General features: G+C 67.6%; 2 protein-coding genes across 5 annotated transcripts in view; both read left to right on the forward strand.

The window, feature by feature from the left end:
- Window positions 1–23: 23 nt before the first annotated feature.
- Window positions 24–3,277, forward strand: THAP8 (THAP domain containing 8). 4 transcript variants are annotated; one of them, XM_075134524.1, is made up of 4 exons: window positions 24–99; window positions 1,505–1,691; window positions 2,123–2,608; window positions 2,874–3,277. In XM_075134524.1, exons 2-4 carry the CDS (start codon window positions 1,551–1,553, stop codon window positions 3,030–3,032), a joined length of 786 nt encoding a protein of 261 aa, XP_074990625.1. In that variant the 5' UTR covers window positions 24–99; window positions 1,505–1,550; the 3' UTR covers window positions 3,033–3,277. The 4 variants fall into 4 exon arrangements, with proteins under 4 accessions (XP_074990625.1, XP_074990623.1, XP_074990627.1 ...); XM_075134522.1 differs by lacking the exon at window positions 24–99 and adding an exon at window positions 318–452; XM_075134526.1 differs by lacking the exon at window positions 24–99 and adding an exon at window positions 512–651.
- Window positions 3,188–18,700, forward strand: part of CLIP3 (CAP-Gly domain containing linker protein 3) — a 27,740-nt gene continuing 12,227 nt past the window's right edge. Inside the window, exons 1-5 of the mRNA XM_075134350.1 lie at window positions 3,188–3,273; window positions 8,474–8,615; window positions 12,416–12,555; window positions 14,817–14,910; window positions 17,591–17,752. Coding sequence (XP_074990451.1) covers window positions 3,268–3,273; window positions 8,474–8,615; window positions 12,416–12,555; window positions 14,817–14,910; window positions 17,591–17,752 — 544 coding nt within the window. The 5' untranslated portion in view covers window positions 3,188–3,267. The remainder of the gene's footprint in view (window positions 3,274–8,473; window positions 8,616–12,415; window positions 12,556–14,816; window positions 14,911–17,590; window positions 17,753–18,700) is intronic.

Here is an 18,700-nt window from a genome sequence, read left to right on the forward strand (position 1 = left end):
CGGCGCCGGCCCCGCCCCTCCCGCCCCCCGGCGCCCGCGGGTTCGAGCCCCGCGGACCCGGCCCAACCGGCCCGGCCGTGGCGGTAATTAAGGCTGGAGGTAATTAAGTCACCGCGGGAGACGAAGGGGGTTATTAACGGCGTGGGAAACGGCCTCGCGTCCCCCGCCCCGGGGCCGTCCCGGGTGGGGGAATCGCCACGGGGGTTCCCCGTTCCTGCCCCGGCGTGCAGGCCCCGTTGCCATGGCCACGGCGCCCCCCCCACTCAGTGCGCATGCGTCGCCGCAAGAGGGGGCAAGCGTTGCTAAGGCGACGGCCGTGCGCGCTGACGCGACACGCCGCGTCACGTGAGCCGGCAGCGGGCGGCGGCGATGCCCAAGTACTGCCGCGCCCCGCACTGCTCCAACGCGGCGGGGCAGGCCCGGCCGCCCGCCCGCCGCCTCAGCTTCTACAAGTCGGTACCGGGGAGCGGGGGGGGCGTGGCCTCTGCCTTTAGCCCCGCCCACGGGGGGGGGAGGGGCCTAGGCCGGTCTGGGTGGGGCCTAGGCCTGAGCCTGAGCCTGAACTTGAGTGGGGCCTGGGCCTAGGCCTGAGCCTGAGCCTGGGTGGGGCTTGAGCCTAGGCCTGAGCCTGAGCGGGGCCTGGGCCTGAGCGTGAGTGGGGCCTGCGTGGGGTCTGGGCCTGGGCCTAAGCCTGAACCTGAGCTTGAGCTTGGGTGGGGCCTGGGCTTGGGCCTAAGGCTGAACCTGAGCTTGGGCCTAGGCCTAGGTCTAAGGCTGAGTGGGGCCTGGGCCTAGACCTAGGTCTAAGCCTGAGGCCTGAATGGGGCCTGGGTGTGGTCTGGGCCTAGGCCTAGGCCTGAGCCTGAACCTGAGTGGGGCCTGGGCCTGAGCCTGAGCCTGAGCCTGAGTGGGGCCTGGGCCTGAGCCTGAGCCTGAGTGGGGCCTGGGCCTAGGCCTAGGTCTAAGCCTGAGGCCTGAGTGGGGCCTGGGTGTGGTCTGGGCCTAGGCCTAGGCCTGAGCTTGAGCCTGGGTGTGGTCTGGGCCTAGGCCTAGGCCTGAGCCTGAACCTGAGCGGGGCCTGGGCCTGGGCCTGAGCCTGAGCCTGAGTGGGGCCTGGGCCTAGGCCTAGGTCTAAGCCTGAGGCCTGAATGGGGCCTGGGTGTGGTCTGGGCCTAGGCCTAGGTCTGAGCCTGAGCCTGAGTGGGGCCTGGGCCTGAGCCTGAGCCTGAGTGGGGCCTGGGCCTGAGCTTGAGCCTGAACCTGAACCTGAGTGGGGCTGGGGTCTGAGCCTGGGCCTGATTCTAGGGTGGAGCCTGGGCCTGGGGAAGGGCTAAGTGACCTCTTCAGTGGGGGGGGGGCGGGGAGCACCCTGGGGTGCACCCAAGGCGGGGGTGGCGGCAGCCCAAAGTGGGGGGGTCCTCCCCCCTGGGGAGGGACTGGCGGACGGGGGTGTGGGGGACCCCTCCCCCCCAGAGTGTCCTGTTAACCCCCTCCCCCCTCCCAGGTTCCCGCTGCACGACGCGACGCGGCTGCGGCAATGGCTGACGCAGATGCGGCAGGAGAACTGGGTGCCCACCCGCCACCAGCACCTCTGCAGCGACCACTTCGAGCCCTCCTGCTTCCAGTACCGCTGGGGCGTGCGCTACCTGCGCCCCGACGCCGTCCCCACCATCTTCCCCCGCAGCCCCCCGGTGAGCTCCGCTGCCCCCCCCCCCCCCCCCCCCAGCCCCTAGAAGCATCTAGAACAGTCTAGAACCGCCCCTCGAAGGGTCTAGGAGCTCCCCAGAGGCTCCCCCAGAAGGATCTGGAAGCTTCCGGGAGAGGGAAGGGTCCCCTAGAAGCATCTCGGAGCTCCCCAGAAGGGTCTCGAGGGGGCTGAAAGCTCCTCAGAAGGGTCTAGAAGGGTCTAGAAGGTTCCGGAAGCCACCTCAGAAAGAGGTAGAAGCTTTTTGGGGGGTGGTGGGTTGTCCCGGAAGGGTCTGGAAGGTCCCCGGAGGGGGGGTTGTCACCTCAGGGTGGTTTTTGTCCCCAGAGCGGGGGCTTTTTGCGCCGCCGCCCGTCCCCGCTCCGCCATTTTGCCGCAAAAACCTTCGGAAACGGGATTTTGGGGTTTTTCCTCTAGAAACGGGAGAGTCCCAGCGCGCCGCCGGGCGCCGCCCGGCCTAAGCAGCCGTTCCCGGCGAGCGGCGCGGAGCCGGTGACACCGGAACGGCCACCCGTCCCCGAAACCGCCGCGCTGGAGGCCGCGGCCATCGTCCCGCAACCCGGCTCGGCCGCGACGGCGCCGCCGTCCCCGCGTACGGAGGCGGCCGCCCTCCCGGTACCGTATTTCGAACCCGTCCCCGCGGCGTCGGCCACCGCGCCGGAACCCATCCTTTCCGCCGCCCTGACGTCACCCATCGTTTCCACCGTCCCCATCGTGACGACGATGTCACCGCCGGGCGAGCTGAGCACCGAAGAACTCGTCGGCGTGGCGCTGGTGCTGCAGCGGAAGGTGAAGGTGCTGCAGCAACGGCAACGGCGACACCGCGCCCGGTTGGAAGCCATGGAGGGGCTGGTGGAGCAGTTGCGGCGCGAGAGCCTGCTCTCCGAGGAGAGGCTGCGGCTGGTAGGTGACAGCGGGGACGCTGGCGGGTGACACTTGGGGGGGGGGAGGAGGAGGAGGAGGGGGGTGACACGGTCCCACGGTGGGCGGTGCCGTTCCTCGCCGGGTGCCGCCGTTCCCCGGTGGGTGCCGTTCCTCGCCGCCGGTGTTCAACCGGGATTGGGGACAGAGCGGGGTGGTCCCGCGGTGTCACCCCGTGGCTTGTCCCCAAATTGGGGACTTCCCTCTGTCCCGTGTCCCCCGCCCCCCCCCCCCCCCCCCCCCCCAGGCCTGCCTGCAGCCGGGGCCGGTGACACCGGATCCCGCCGGCGCCGTCACCATCATCTGCCAGGAGGAGGAGGAGGAGGAGGAGGAGGAGGAAGCACTGGTCTACGCCGTGCCACCGCCGGCGGGGACAGCCTGTGGCCTCGGCCCGGAACGGCCGTGACGCGGTGCCACCGGTGCCACCGTCACCCCCCTGGGGCCACCCCCACCCCTGGGGCCACCCTCATTTTTTGGGGGGGGGGTGGGGCTCAACTGAGGTGCTCCCCACCCATGGGTGCTGCACCCTGGGGGGGGAAGGGGACACCTTATTTTTGTATTTAAGGTTTATTTTGTGATACTGGCGGGGGAGGGGATGTGGGGACGGGGACGTCCCCTCCCCCCGGCTTTAATAAAGAACGATGGAGGTGAGCGGCTGGGGGGGTCTGTGTGTGACACCGCGGGGGGGGTTGGTGGCCCTCGCTGGTGGCCTTGGGGACATCGGGCTCTCCTGGGGGTGTCCCCGTGTCCCCCTCCCCCTATCATCCATCTTGCGGCCAGGCCCAAGCCGTCAGTAGGTTCCAGAGTTAACGGCAAGGAAAGGGGTGGTTCCTTTGGGAATGGCCACACCCCCTGTGCCTTATGGGTAGGAGGGGCCTCTACGCACCCCCATAGCCTCTGCCCCTATAGCCCCCATAGATCACTGCAGCCTCTCTGCCCCTATAGCTCCCATAACTCCTTCAGCCCCTATGGGTCCCTGTAGCCCCTCCCCCAGCTCCCTCTCTGCCCCTACGGGCCCCTATAGCCCCTCCCTCAGCCCCTATGGGCCCCTATAGCCCCTCCCACAGCTCCCTCTCTGCCCCTATGGGCCCCTATAGCCCCTCCCCCAGCTCCCTCTCTGACCCTATGGGCCCCTATAGCCCCTCCCACTGCTCCCTCTCTGCCCCTATGGGTCCCTATAGCCCCTCCCCCAGCTCCCTCTCTGCCCCTATGGGTCCCTATAGCCCCTCCCCCAGCTCCCTCTCTGCCCCTATGGGTCCCTATAGCCCCTCCCACAGCTCCCTCTCTGCCCCTATGGGTCCCTATAGCCCCTCCCACAGCTCCCTCTCTGCCCCTATAGCCCCTCCCACAGCTCCCCCAGCCCCATGGGTTCCTATAGCCCCTCCTACAGCCCCTCCCATAGCCCCTATGGGTTCCTATAGCCCCTCCCGCAGCCCCCTGTACCCCACCCTAGTCCCCTATAGCCTCCATACACCCCGTGGCCAATCTCCAGCCCCTGGAGCTCTCTTCCAGCTGCAAATCTTACAGCTCCTCTCCACCACCTATAGCTTCTTTCCAGCTCCCTATAGCTCCTCCTATAGCTGCTCTCCAGCCTCCACCATCCCTCTGCAGCTCCCTATAGACCCCCTCAAACCTCGGTAGCTGCTGGCCCCTATAGCCCCTTCCCAGCCCTGACTGACCCCCTTTGGCCCCCATAGCCCCTTCCCTATAGGTCCCCATAGGTGCTCTCCAGCTCCTACAGCTGCCCATAGTCCTCTATAGCCCCCAAAGCGCCTCTGCAGCCCCTATAGGCCATCTCCAGCCTTTATGGCTTCTCCCCATCACCTATAGCTCCCCATAGCCCTCTATGGCCTTGCACCAGCTCCTATAGCCCTTTTACTGGTCCCTATGCCCCCCCATAGCCCCTATAGATCCTCTTGTGCCACTATAGCCCCCATAGTGCCCACAGCCATCTATAGCTGCTCATCATCCCCTATAGCAGCTCATCATCCCCCTAGGGTCCCCTATAGCTGCTCTGCAGCCTCTATAGCCCCTTGTCATCCCCTATGGTCCCCTATAGCTGCTCTGCAGGCCCTATAGCCACTCGTCATCCCCTGCGGTCCCCTATAGATGCTCTGCAGGCCCTATAGCTGCTCATCATCCTGTCTGGTCCCCTACAGCTGCTCTGCAGCCCCTGTAGCTGGTCATCATCCCCTGTGGTCCCCTATAGCTGCTCTGCAGCAGTCCCTATAGCCACATGTCATCCCCTATGGACCCTCATAGCTGCTCTGCAGCAGCCTCTATAGCCCCCATAGCCCCTATAGCTGCTCTGCAGGCCCTATAGCCACTCATCATCCCCTATGGTCCCCTATAACTGCTTTGCAGCACCTGTAGCTGCTCATCATCCCCTATGGACCCCTATAGCTTCTCTGCAGCAGTCCCTATAGCCACTATAGCCACTCATTGTCCCCTATGGTCCCATATAGCTCCTCTGCAGCAGCCTCTATAGCCCCTTAGCCCCTATAGCTGCTCATCATCCCCTATAGCTGCTCTACAGCCCCTATAGCTGCTCTGCAGCCCCTATGGTCCCCTATAGCTGCTCATCATCCCCTATAGCTGCTCATCATCCCCTCTGGTCCCCTATAGCTGCTCATCATCCCCTATAGCTGCTCTACAGCCCCGATAGCCACCCATCGTCCCCTATGGTCCCCTATAGCTGCTCTACAGCCCCTATAGCCGCTCATCATCCCCTATGGTTTCTTATAGCTGCTCTGCAGCAGCCTCTATAGCCCCCATATCCCCTATAGCTGCTCATCATCCCCTATGGTCCCCTATAGCTGCTCTGCAGCCCCTATAGCCGCTCATCATCCCCTATGGTCCCCTATAGCTGCTCTACAGCCCCTATAGCCGCTCATCATCCCCTATGGTCCCCTATAGCTGCTCATCATCCCCTATAGCTGCTCTACAGCCCCGATAGCCACCCATCGTCCCCTATGGTCCCCTATAGCTGCTCTACAGCCCCTATAGCCACTCGTCATCCCCTGTGGTCCCCTATAGCTGCTCATCATCCCCTATAGCTGCTCTACAGCCCCGATAGCCACCCATCGTCCCCTATGGTCCCCTATAGCTGCTCTACAGCCCCTATAGCCACTCGTCATCCCCTGTGGTCCCCTATAGCTGCTCATCATCTCCTATAGCTGCTCTACAGCCCCTATAGCCGCTCATCATCCCCTATGGTCCCCTATAGCTGCTCATCATCCCCTATAGCTGCTCATCATCCCCTGTGGTCCCCTATAGCTGCTCTGCAGCCCCTATAGCCACTCATCATCCCCTATAGTCCCCTATAGCTGCTCTGCAGCCCCTATAGCCGCTCATCATCCCCTATAGTCCCCTATAGCTGCTCTACAGCCCCTATAGCCACCCATCGTCCCCTATGGTCCCCTATAGCTGCTGATCATCCTCTATAGCCGCTCATCATCCCCTGTGGTCCCCTATAGCTGCTCTACAGCCCCTATAGCCACCCATAGCCAGCTGCCAGCCTCGGCCGCCCCCGATGGCCGCCCCCGCCCCGCCCCGCCCCGCCCCTCTAGGCCCCGCCCCTCAGACCCCGCCCCGCAGCCCCCCCGTCGCCCCCTCCCCTCCCAGGCGGGCCGCGCATGCGCGCTGCGCCCAGCCCAGCCCGCCGGCCGCGTCCCCAGCAGGTACCGGGCGGGGGGGCCGCGATGGGGGCGGGGGGGGCCGCGACCGGGGCCGGGACCCCCCCATCCCCGGGCCACCCCCAGCCCGGTACCGCCAGCCCCGGCCCCCGCGCAGCCCCGCGCCCCGGCCCGGCCCCGGCCCCGCGCCCCGGCCTGGCCCCAGCGCGGTCCCCCCCCCTCCCGGTGCCCCCCTCCCCATCCCGGTGCCCCCTCGGTCCCCCCTCGGTGTCCCCCCCCCCCCCGGTGCCACCCCCCCGGTGGCCCCATCCCTGCCCCAGCCCCGTCTGCATCCCAGTACCTCGGGCCCATCCGCATCCTGGTCCTCCCATCCCAGTATCCCATCCCAGTAACCCTGTCTCCATCCCAGTATCCCCACCCCAGTCCCTCCACCCAGTATCCCATCCCAGTATCCCATCCCAGTAACCCTGTCTCCATCCCAGTATCCCCACCCCAGTCCCTCCACCCAGTATCCCATCCCAGTAACCCTGTCTCCATCCCAGTATCCTCACCCCAGTCCCTCCACCCAGTATCCCATCCCAGTAACCCTGTCTCCATCCCAGTATCCCCACCCCAGACCCTCCACCCAGTATCCCATCCCAGTAACCCTGTCTCCATCCCAGTATCCCCACCCCAGTCCCTCCACCCAGTATCCCATCCCAGTATGCCATCCCAGTAACCCTGTCTCCATCCCAGTATCCCCACCCCAGTCCCTCCACCCAGTATGCCATCCCAGTATCCCATCCCAGTAACCCTGTCCCCACCCCAGTACCCCATCCCCATCCCAGTATCCTATCCCAGTAACCCTGTCCCCACCCCAGTATCCCATCCCAGTCCCTCCACCCCCACCCCAGTATCCCATCCCAGTAACTCTGTCCCTGTCCCCATCCCAGTATCCCCATCCCAGTCCCCCCACCCGGTATCCCATCCCAGTATCCCATCCCAACAACCCTGTTCCCATCCCAGTCCCCCCATCCCAGTACTCTCACCCCCACCCCAGTACCCCCTCCCCAGTCTCCCACCTCCACCCCAGTACCCCCTCCCCCATCCCAGTATCCCACCCCAGTCCCCCCAACCCAGTACTCCCTCCCTCACCCAGTATCCCACCCCCACCCCAGTATCCCATCCTCACCCCAGTATCTCATCCCAGTATCCCATCCCAGTCCCCCCACCCCAGTACCCCCTCCCCCACCCCAGTACCCCCTCCCCCATCCCAGTACTCCCTCCCTCACCCAGTATCCCACCCCCATCCCAGTATCCCACCCCCACCCCAGTATCCCACCCCCATCCCAGTATCTCACCCCAGTATCCCACCCCAGTCCCCCCACCCCAGTACCCCTCCCCCATCCCAGTACTCCTTCCCTCACCCAGTATCCCCACCCCCATCCCAGTATCCCACCCCAGTATCCCACCCCAGTCCCCCCACCCCAGTACCCCTCCCCCATCCCAGTACTCCCTCCCTCACCCAGTTTCCCATCCCCATCCCAGTATCCTACCCCCATCCCAGTATTTCATCCCAGTATCCCACCCCAGTCTCCCCACCCCAGTCTCCCACCCCCACCCCAGTACCCCCTCCCCCATCCCAGTATCCCATCTCAGTCCCCCCACCCCAGTACCCCCTCCCCCATCCCAGTATCCCATCCCAGTCCCCCCACCCTAGTACCCCTCCCCCACCCCAGTACACCCTCCCCCATCCCAGTATCCCATCCCAGTCCCCCCACCCCAGTCCCCCCACCCCCACCCCAGTACCCCTCCCCCATCCCAGTACTCCCTCCCTCACCCGGTATCCCCACCCCCATCCCAGTATCCCACCCCCATCCCAGTATCTCACCCCAGTATCCCACCCCAGTCCCCCCACCCCCACCCCGGTACCCCTCCCCCATCCCAGTACTCCCTCCCTCACCCAGTATCCCACCCCCATCCCAGTATCCCACCCCAGTCCCCCCACCCCTACCCCAGTACCCCTCCCCCATCCCAGTATTCCCTCCCTCACCCAGTATCCCCACCCCCATCCCGGTATCCCACCCCCATCCCAGTATCCCCACCCCCATCCCAGTCTCCCCCCCCAGTACCCCCTCCCCCACCCCAGTATCCCCATCCCCCCGCCCCCCCCCATGGCGGGGGGAGGGGGGTTGCCCCCCCCCTCCCCCCCCCTCACGCCCCCTCCCCCCAGGCCGTCGCCATGACGAAGGAGCGTGGGGGGGACCCCCCGGCGGGGGGGGCGCCGCCCCCCGACCCCCCCAGCCCCGTGGTGGAGCGACGCAAGAAGCCGGTGGTGCACCCCGCCGCCCCCGCCCCCCTGCCCAAGGACTACGGTGAGACCCCCCCAAAGGGGACCCCCGGGGTCAGGGACCCCCCAAAGGGGACCCCATGGGGACAGGGACCCCCCCAAAAAAAAAGGGGGGGCTGGGAGGGGACCCGAGTGGGGGTTCTCTGGTGGCTGATATGGGGTTGAGCACCCAGGGGTGTCCCCACCCCTCGGTACCACAGGGACCCCCCAGTTTGAGGACAGGGACCCCCCCAAAGACGGGACCCCATGGGGACAGGGACCCCCCCAAAGGGGACCCCATGGGGACAGGGACCCCCCCAAAAAAAAAGGGGGGGCTGGGAGGGGACCCGAGTGGGGGTTCTCTTATGGCTGATATGGGGTTGAGCACCCAGGGGTGTCCCCACCCCTCGGTACCACAGGGACCCCCCAGTTTGGGGGCAGAGACCCCCCACAAAGGGGACTCCCAGGGTCAGGGACCCCCCAAAGGGGACCCCATGGGGTCAGGGACCCCCCCCAAAAAAAATGGGGGGGCTGGGAGGGGACCCGAGTGGGGGTTCTCTGATGGCTGATATGGGGTTGAGCACCCAGGGGTGTCCCCACCCCTCGGTACCACAGGGACCCCCCAGTTTGGGGGCAGAGACCCCCCACAAAGGGGACTCCCAGGGTCAGGGACCCCCCAAAGGGGACCCCATGGGGACAGGGACCCCCCCAAAAAAAAGAGGGGGCTGGGAGGGGACCTGAGTGGGGGTTCTCTGATGGCTGATATGGGGTTGAGCACCCAGGGGTGTCCCCACCCCTCGGTACCACAGGGACCCCCCAGTTTGGGGGCAGAGACCCCCCACAAAGGGGACTCCCAGGGTCAGGGACCCCCCAAAGGGGACCCCATGGGGACAGGGACCCCCCCAAAAAAAAAGGGGGGGCTGGGAGGGGACCCGAGTGGGGGTTCTCTGGTGGCTGATATGGGGTTGAGCACCCAGGGGTGTCCCCACCCCTGGGTACCACAGGGACCCCCCAGTTTGGGGGCAGGGACCCCCCCAAAGGGGACCCCCGGGGTCAGGGACCCCCCCAAAGGGGACCCCATGGGGTCAGGGACCCCCCCCAAAAAAAATGGGGGGGCTGGGAGGGGACCCGAGTGGGGGTTCTCTGATGGCTGATATGGGGTTGAGCACCCAGGGGTGTCCCCACCCCTCGGTACCACAGGGACCCCCCAGTTTGAGGACAGGGACCCCCCCAAAGGGGACCCCCGGGGTCAGGGACCCCCCAAAGGGGACCCCATGGGGTCAGGGACCCCCCCCAAAAAAAAAGGGGGGGCTGGGAGGGGACCCAAGTGGGGGTTCTCTGGTGGCTGATACGGGGTTGAGCACCCAGGGGTGTCCCCACCCCTCGGTACCACAGGGACCCCCCAGTTTGGGGGCAGAGACCCCCCACAAAGGGGACTCCCAGGGTCAGGGACCCCCCAACGGGGACCCCATGGGGACAGGGACCCCCCCAAAAAAAAGGGGGGGCTGGGAGGGGACCCGAGTGGGGGTTCTCTGATGGCTGATATGGGGTTGAGCACCCAGGGGTGTCCCCACCCCTCGGTACCACAGGGACCCCCCAGTTTGAGGACAGGGACCCCCCCAAAGACGGGACCCCATGGGGACAGGGACCCCCCCAAAGGGGACCCCATGGGGACAGGGACCCCCCCAAAAAAAAAGAGGGGGCTGGGAGGGGACCCGAGTGGGGGTTCTCTGATGGCTGATATGGGGTTGAGCACCCAGGGGTGTCCCCACCCCTCGGTACCACAGGGACCCCCCAGTTTGAGGACAGGGACCCCCCCAAAGGGGACTCCCAGGGTCAGGGACCCCCCAAAGGGGACCCCATGGGGACAGGGACCCCCCCAAAAAAAAGGGGGGGCTGGGAGGGGACCCGAGTGGGGGTTCTCTGGTGGCTGATACGGGGTTGAGCACCCAGGGGTGTCCCCACCCCTCGGTACCACAGGGACCCCCCAGTTTGAGGACAGGGACCCCCCCAAAGGGGACCCCCGGTGTCAGGGACCCCCCAAAGGGGACCCCATGGGGACAGGGATCCCCCCCAAAAAAAATGGGGGGGCTGGGAGGGGACCCGAGTGGGGGTTCTCTGATGGCTGATATGGGGTTGAGCACCCAGGGGTGTCCCCACCCCTCGGTACCATAGGGACCCCCCAGTTTGGGGGCACGGACCCCCCCCAAGAGGGGACCCCATGGGGACAGGGACCCCCCCCAAAAAAAAGGGGGGGCTGGGAGGGGACCCGAGTGGGGGTTCTCTGATGGCTGATACGGGGTTGTGCACCGCGGGGTGTCCCCACCCCTCGGTACCACAGGGACCCCCCAGTTTGGGGGCAGAGACCCCCCCCAAAGGGGACTCCCAGGGTCAGGGACCCCCCAAAGGGGACCCCATGGGGACAGGGACCCCCCCAAAAAAAAGAGGGGGCTGGGAGGGGACCTGAGTGGGGGTTCTCTGATGGCTGATATGGGGTTGAGCACCCAGGGGTGTCCCCACCCCTCGGTACCACAGGGACCCCCCAGTTTGAGGACAGGGACCCCCCCAAAGGGGACCCCCGGGGTCAGGGACCCCCCCAAAGGGGACCCCATGGGGACAGGGACCCCCCCAAAAAAAAAGAGGGGGCTGGGAGGGGACCCGAGTGGGGGTTCTCTGATGGCTGATATGGGGTTGAGCACCCAGGGGTGTCCCCACCTCTCCATAGCAGAGGGTCCCCCCCAGTTTGAGGACAGGGACCCCCCCAAAGGGGACCCCATGGGGACAGGGACCCCCCAAAAAAAATGGGGGGGCTGGGAGGGGACCCGAGTGGGGGTTCTCTGATGTCTGATATGGGGTTGAGCACCCAGGGGTGTCCCCACCCCTGGGTACCACAGGGACCCCCCAGTTTGGGGGCACGGACCCCCCCCAAAAGGGGACCCCATGGGGTCAGGGACCCCCCCAAAAAAAAAGGGGGGGCTGGGAGGGGACCCGAGTGGGGGTTCTCTGGTGGCTGATACGGGGTTGAGCACCCAGGGGTGTCCCCACCCCTCGGTACCACAGGGACCCCCCAGTTTGAGGACAGGGACCCCCCCAAAGGGGACCCCCGGGGTCAGGGACCCCCCCAAAGGGGACCCCATGGGGACAGGGACCCCCCCAAAAAAAAAGGGGGGCTGGGAGGGGACCCGAGTGGGGATTCTCTGATGGCTGATATGGGGTTGAGCACCCAGGGGTGTCCCCACCCCTCGGTACCACAGGGACCCCCCAGTTTGAGGACAGGGACCCCCCCAAAGGGGATCCCCCGGGGACAGGGACCCCCCCCAAAAAAAGGGGGGGGCTGGGAGGGGACCCGAGTGGGGGTTCTCTGATGTCTGATATGGGGTTGAGCACCCAGGGGTGTCCCCACCCCTGGGTACCACAGGGACCCCCCAGTTTGGGGGCAGGGACCCCCCACAAAGGGGACTCCCAGGGTCAGGGACCCCCCAAAGGGGACCCCATGGGGATAGGGACCCCCCCAAAAAAAAAAGGGGGGGCTGGGAGGGGACCCGAGTGGGGGTTCTCTGATGGCTGATATGGGGTTGAGCACCCAGGGGTGTCCCCACCCCTGGGTACCACAGGGACCCCCCAGTTTGGGGGCACGGACCCCCCCCAAAAGGGGACCCCATGGGAACAGGGACCCCCCAAAAAAAAAGAGGGGGCTGGGATGGGACCCGAGTGGGGATTCTCTGATGGCTGATACGGGGTTGTGCACCGCGGGGTGTCCCTCCACACCCCCGCCTTATCCCCCCCCGTGTCCCCCTCTGTCCCCCCCCGTGTCCCCCTCTGTCCCCCCCCGTGTCCCCCCCCCAGCCTTCACCTTCTTCGACCCCAACGACGCCGCGTGCCGGGAGATCCTGCTGGACCCCCGCACCACCGTGCCCCAGCTCTTCGCCATCCTGCGCCAGTGGGTGCCCCAAGTCCAGCACAGCGTCGACGTCATCGGCAACGAGGTGGGGGGGGGGTCAGGGTGCTGGGAGGGGGGGTTAGGGTGCTGGGGGGGGGGTTTAGGGTGCTGCGGGGGCAGGGGGAAAGGAATGAGGGGTGCCATGGTGGTGGGAGGGGGAACTGGGAGCACTGGGAGGGGAACTGGGAGGTCTGGGAGCTCTAGGGAGGGTACTAGGAGGTAACTGGGAGCACTGGGAGGGGAACTGGGGAGGAGCTGGGAGCTCTAGGGAAGGTACTAGGAGGTAACTGGGAGCAATGGGAGCACTGGGAGGTGAACTGGGAGGTCTGGGAGCTCTAGGGAGGGTACTAGGAGGTAAATGGGAGCACTGGGAGGGGAACTGGGGAGGAGCTGGGAGCTCTAGGGAAGGTACTAGGAGGTAACTGGGAGCAATGGGAGCACTGGGAGGGAAACTGGGAGGTCTGGGAGCTCTAGGGAGGGTACTAGGAGGTAAATGGGAGCACTGGGAGGGAAACTGGGGAGGAGCTGGGAGCTCTAGGGAAGGTACTAGGAGGTAACTGGGAGCAATGGGAGCACTGGGAGGGGAACTGGGAGGTCTGGGAGCTCTAGGGAGGGTACTAGGAGGTAACTGGGAGCACTGGGAGGGGAACTGGGGAGGAGCTGGGAGCTCTAGGGAAGGTACTAGGAGGTAACTGGGAGCAATGGGAGCACTGGGAGGGGAACTGGGAGGTCTGGGAGCTCTAGGGAGGGTACTAGGAGGTAACTGGGAGCACTGGGAGGGGAACTGGGGAGGAGCTGGGAGCTCTAGGGAAGGTACTAAGAGGTAACTGGGAGCAATGGGAGCACTGGGAGGGGAACTGGGAGGTCTGGGAGCTCTAGGGAGGGTACTAGGAGGTAACTGGGAGCACTGGGAGGGGAACTGGGGAGGAGCTGGGAGCTCTAGGGAAGGTACTAGGAGGTAACTGGGAGCAATGGGAGCACTGGGAGGGGAACTGGGGAGGAGCTGGGAGCTCTAGGGAAGGTACTAGGAGGTAACTGGGAGCAATGGGAGCACTGGGACGGAAACTGGGAGGTCTGGGAGCTCTAGGGAAGGTACTAGGAGGTAACTGGGAGCAATGGGAGGGGAACTGGGGAGGAGCTGGGAGCTCTAGGGAAGGTACTAGGAGGTAACTGGGAGCAATGGGAGCACTGGGAGGGGAACTGGGAGGTCTGGGAGCTCTAGGGAGGGTACTAGGAGGTAAATGGGAGCACTGGGAGGGGAACTGGGGGGAGCTGGGAGCTCTAGGGAGGGTACTAGGAGGTAACTGGGAGCACTGGGAGGGGAACTGGGGAGGTCTGGGAGCTCTAGGGAGGGTACTAGGAGGTAACTGGGAGCACTGGGAGGGCAACTGGGGAGGTCTGGGAGGCCAAGGGAGGGTACTGGGAGTCACTGGGAGCACTGGGAGGGGAGCTGGGAGCTCTAGGAAGGGTACTAGGAGGTCACTGGGAGTCACTGGGAGGGGAGCTTGGGAGGTCTGGGAGCCCAAGGAAAGGTAGTGGGAGGTCACTGGGAGCACTGGGAGGGCAACTGGGGAGGTCTAGGAGGCCAAGGGAGGGTACTAGGAGGTAACTGGGAGAATTGGCAGCAATGGGAGGGGAACTGGAGAGGTCTGGGAGGCCAAGGGAGGGTACTGGGAGGTAACTGGGAGCACTGGGAGGGGAACTGGGGGGAGCTGGGAGCTTTAGGGAGGGTACTAGGAGGTAACTGGGAGCACTGGGAGGGGAACTGGAGAGGACTGGGAGGCCAAGGGAGGGTACTGGGAGGTCACTGGGAGCACTGGGAGGGGAACTGGAGAGGTCTGGGAGGCCAAGGGAGGGTACTAGGAGGTAACTGGGAGCACTGGGAGCAATGGGAGGGGAACTGGGGAGGAGCTGGGAGCTCTAGGGAGGGTACTAGGGGGTAACTGGGAGCACTGGGAGGTGAACTGGGGGGAGCTGGGAGCTCTAGGGAGGGTACTAGGGGGTAACTGGGAGCACTGGGAGGTGAACTGGGGGGAGCTGGGAGCTCTAGGGAGGGTACTGGGAGGTAACTGGGAGCACTGGGAGGGGAACTGGGGAGGAGCTGGGAGCTCTAGGGAGGGTACTGGGAGGTAACTGGGAGCACTGGGAGGGGAACTGGGGAGGTCCGGGAGCTCTAGGAGGTCACTGGGAGCACTGGGGGCACGACTGGGCACCCCAGGGGAGTTACTGGGGGGTGACCGGGAGCCCAAGGAGGGTAAGTGGGGATGAACTGGGAGGAACTGGTGTGTAACTGGTGCGACTGGGCAGATCCTGCGCCGCGGGTGCCACGTGAACGACCGGGACGGGCTGACGGACATGACGCTGCTGCACTACGCCTGCAAGGCGGGCGCCCACGGCGTGGGTGGGTGGGGGCCCCGTGTCCCCAGTGTCCCCAGTCCCAGTGTCCCCAGTGTCCCCACGTCCCCAGTGTCCCCAGTCCCAGTGTCCCCAGTGTCCCCAGAATCCCCAGTCCTGATGTCCCCGTGTCCCCAGTGTCCCCAGTGTCCCCACCATCCCCAGTCCTGATGTCCCCGTGTCCCCAGTGTCCCCAGTGTCCCCACTATCCCCAGTCCTGATGTCCCCGTGTCCCCAGTGTCCCCAGTGTCCCCACCATCCCCAGTCCTGATGTCCCCACATCCCCAGTGTCCCCAGTGTCCCCACTATCCCCATGTCCCCAGTGTCCCCACCATCCCCAGTCCCACTGTCCCCACATCCCCAGTGTCCCCACCATCCCCAGTCCTGATGTCCCCATGTCCCCAGTGTCCCCACCATCCCCAGTCCTGATGTCCCCATGTCCCCAATGTCCCCACCATCCCCAGTCCTGATGTCCCCACATCCCCAGTCCTGATGTCCCCACATCCCCAGTGCCAGCGCCGCCCCCCCAGCCCTGTCCCCGCAGCGGGTGCCCCTGGGTGATGTCCCCGTCCCCGCGGCGGGTGCCCCCCGTGACCTCCCCGTCCCCGCGGCGGGTGCCCCTGGGTGACGTCCCCGTGGCGGGTGCCCCCGGTGACGTCCCCGTCCCCGCGGCGGGTGCCCCGGGTGACGTCCCCGTCCCCGCGGCGGGTGCCCCCCGTGACCTCCCCGTCCCCACGGCGGGTGCCCCCCGTGACCTCCCCATCCCCGCGGTGGGTGCCCCTGGTGACCTCCCCATCCCCGCGGCGGGTGCCCCGGGTGACGTCCCCGTGGCGGGTGCCCCCGGTGACCTCCCCGTCCCCGCGGTGGGTGCCCCTGGGTGACGTCCCCGTGGTGGGTGCCCCGGGTGACCTCCCCGTCCCCGCGGTGGGTGCCTCTGGGTGACGTCCCCATGGTGGGTGCCCCCGGTGACCTCCCCGTCCCCGTGGCGGGTTCCCCCAGGTGACGTCCCCACGGCGGGTGCCCCCGGGTGACGTCCCCATGGCGGGTGCCCCCTGTGACCTCCCCGTCCCCACGGCGGGTGCCCCTGGGTGATGTCCCCGCGGCGGGTGCCCCCGGTGACCTCCCCATCCCCACGGCGGGTGCCCCGGGTGACGTCCCTGTGGCGGGTGCCCCCGGTGACCTCCCCGTCCCCACGGCGGGTGCCCCCCGTGACCTCCCCATCCCCGTGGCGGGTGCCCCCGGTGACCTCCCCGTCCCCGCGGCGGGTGCCCCTGGGTGATGTCCCCGTGGCGGGTGCCCCCGGTGACGTCCCCGTCCCCGCGGCGGGTGCCCCGGGTGACGTCCCCGTCCCCGCGGCGGGTGCCCCCCGTGACCTCCCCGTCCCCACGGCGGGTGCCCCCCGTGACCTCCCCATCCCCGCGGTGGGTGCCCCTGGTGACCTCCCCATCCCCGCGGCGGGTGCCCCGGGTGACGTCCCCGTGGTGGGTGCCCCCGGTGACCTCCCCGTCCCCGCGGTGGGTGCCCCTGGGTGACGTCCCCGTGGTGGGTGCCCCGGGTGACCTCCCCGTCCCCGCGGTGGGTGCCTCTGGGTGACGTCCCCATGGTGGGTGCCCCCGGTGACCTCCCCGTCCCCGTGGCGGGTTCCCCCAGGTGACGTCCCCACGGCGGGTGCCCCCGGGTGACGTCCCCATGGCGGGTGCCCCCTGTGACCTCCCCGTCCCCACGGCGGGTGCCCCGGGTGACGTCCCTGTGGCGGGTGCCCCCGGTGACCTCCCCGTCCCCACGGCGGGTGCCCCCCGTGACCTCCCCATCCCCGTGGCGGGTGCCCCCGGTGACCTCCCCGTCCCCGCGGCGGGTGCCCCTGGGTGATGTCCCCGTGGCGGGTGCCCCCGGTGACGTCCCCGTCCCCGCGGCGGGTGCCCCGGGTGACGTCCCCGTCCCCGCGGCGGGTGCCCCCCGTGACCTCCCCGTCCCCACGGCGGGTGCCCCCCGTGACCTCCCCATCCCCGCGGTGGGTGCCCCTGGTGACCTCCCCATCCCCGCGGCGGGTGCCCCGGGTGACGTCCCCGTGGTGGGTGCCCCCGGTGACCTCCCCGTCCCCGCGGTGGGTGCCCCTGGGTGACGTCCCCGTGGTGGGTGCCCCGGGTGACCTCCCCGTCCCCGCGGTGGGTGCCTCTGGGTGACGTCCCCATGGTGGGTGCCCCCGGTGACCTCCCCGTCCCCGTGGCGGGTTCCCCCAGGTGACGTCCCCACGGCGGGTGCCCCCGGGTGACGTCCCCATGGCGGGTGCCCCCTGTGACCTCCCCGTCCCCACGGCGGGTGCCCCTGGGTGATGTCCCCGCGGCGGGTGCCCCCGGTGACCTCCCCATCCCCACGGCGGGTGCCCCGGGTGACGTCCCTGTGGCGGGTGCCCCCGGTGACCTCCCCGTCCCCACGGCGGGTGCCCCCCGTGACCTCCCCATCCCCGTGGCGGGTGCCCCCGGTGACCTCCCCGTCCCCGCGGCGGGTGCCCCTGGGTGATGTCCCCGTGGCGGGTGCCCCCGGTGACGTCCCCGTCCCCGCGGCGGGTGCCCCGGGTGACGTCCCCATGGCGGGTGCCCCTGGATGATGTCCCCGCGGCGGGTGCCCCCGGTGACCTCCCCGTCCCCACGGCGGGTGCCCCGGGTGACGTCCCCGTCCCCGCGCAGGGGACCCGGCGGCCGCCGTGCGCCTCTCGACGCGGCTGCTGGCGCTGGGGGGGGACGTGACGCTGCGCAGCCGCTGGACCCACATGAACGCCCTCCACTACGCCGCCTACTTCGACGTCCCCGAGCTCATCCGCACCCTCCTGCGGGCGGGCGCCCCCCGAGGTGAGGGGCACCCCGACAGCCGGGCGGGGGGGCGGGGAGATTGGGGGCCCCCGGGGAAGGGACATTGGGGTCCATGGGGGCACAGGACGTTGGGGTCCCTGGGGAAGGACGTTGGGGTCCCAGGGGAAGGACATTGGGGTCCCCGGGGAACGGACATTGGGGTCCCAGGGGAAGGACGTTGGGGTCCCCGGGGAAAGGACATTGGGGTCCCCGGGGAAGGGACATTGGGGTCCCCAGGGGAAGGACATTGGGGTCCCTGGGGAATGGACATTGGGGTCCCAGGGGAAAGGACATTGGGGTCCCCTGGGGAAAGGACATTGGGGTCCCAGGGGAAGGGACATTGGGGTCCCCGGGGAATGGACATTGGGGTCCCAGGGGAAGGACGTTGGGGTCCCCGGGGAAGGGACATTGGGGTCCCAGGGGAAGGGACGTTGGGGTCATCGGGGAAGGATGTTGGGGTCCCCGGGGAACGGACATTGGGCTCCCAGGGGAAGGACATTGGGGTCCCCGGGGAACGGACATTGGGGTCCCAGGGGAAGGACATTGGGGTCCCCGGGGAACGGACATTGGGGTCCCAGGGGAAGGACGTTGGGGTCCCTGGGGAAAGGACGTTGGGGTCCCCGGGGAAGGGACATTGGGGTCCCAGGGGAAGGGACATTGGGGTCCCCGGGGAAGGACATTGGGGTCTCCAGGGGGGAAGGACATTGGGGTCCCCTGGAGAAGGACACTGGGGTCCCCTGGGGAAGGACATTGGGATCCCCTGGGGTGAAGACATTGGGGTCACCAGGAGCAAGACTTTGGGGTCCCCTGGGGAAGGACATTGGGGTCCCCTGGGGTGAAGACATTGGGGTCACCAGGAGTGAGACTTTGGGGTCCCCTGGGGAAGGACATTGGGGTCCCCTGGGGTGAAGACATTGGGGTCACCAGGAGCGAGACTTTGGGGTCCCC

This window comes from Calonectris borealis, chromosome 32, assembly GCF_964195595.1.
Source record: "Calonectris borealis chromosome 32, bCalBor7.hap1.2, whole genome shotgun sequence".
In the NCBI taxonomy this organism is placed as follows: domain Eukaryota; kingdom Metazoa; phylum Chordata; class Aves; order Procellariiformes; family Procellariidae; genus Calonectris; species Calonectris borealis.

Excerpts from the sequence above, each read along its gene's own strand:
- THAP8 (XM_075134522.1), top strand. The coding sequence starts at position 370 with ATGCCCAAGTACTGCCGCGCCCCGCACTGCTCCAACGCGGCGGGGCAG. Across the intron at positions 453-1,504 it reads CGCCGCCTCAGCTTCTACAA|GTTCCCGCTGCACGACGCGA; the intron begins GTCGGTACCGGG and ends CCCCCCTCCCAG. Across the intron at positions 1,692-2,122 it reads TCTTCCCCCGCAGCCCCCCG|AAACGGGAGAGTCCCAGCGC; the intron begins GTGAGCTCCGCT and ends TTTTTCCTCTAG.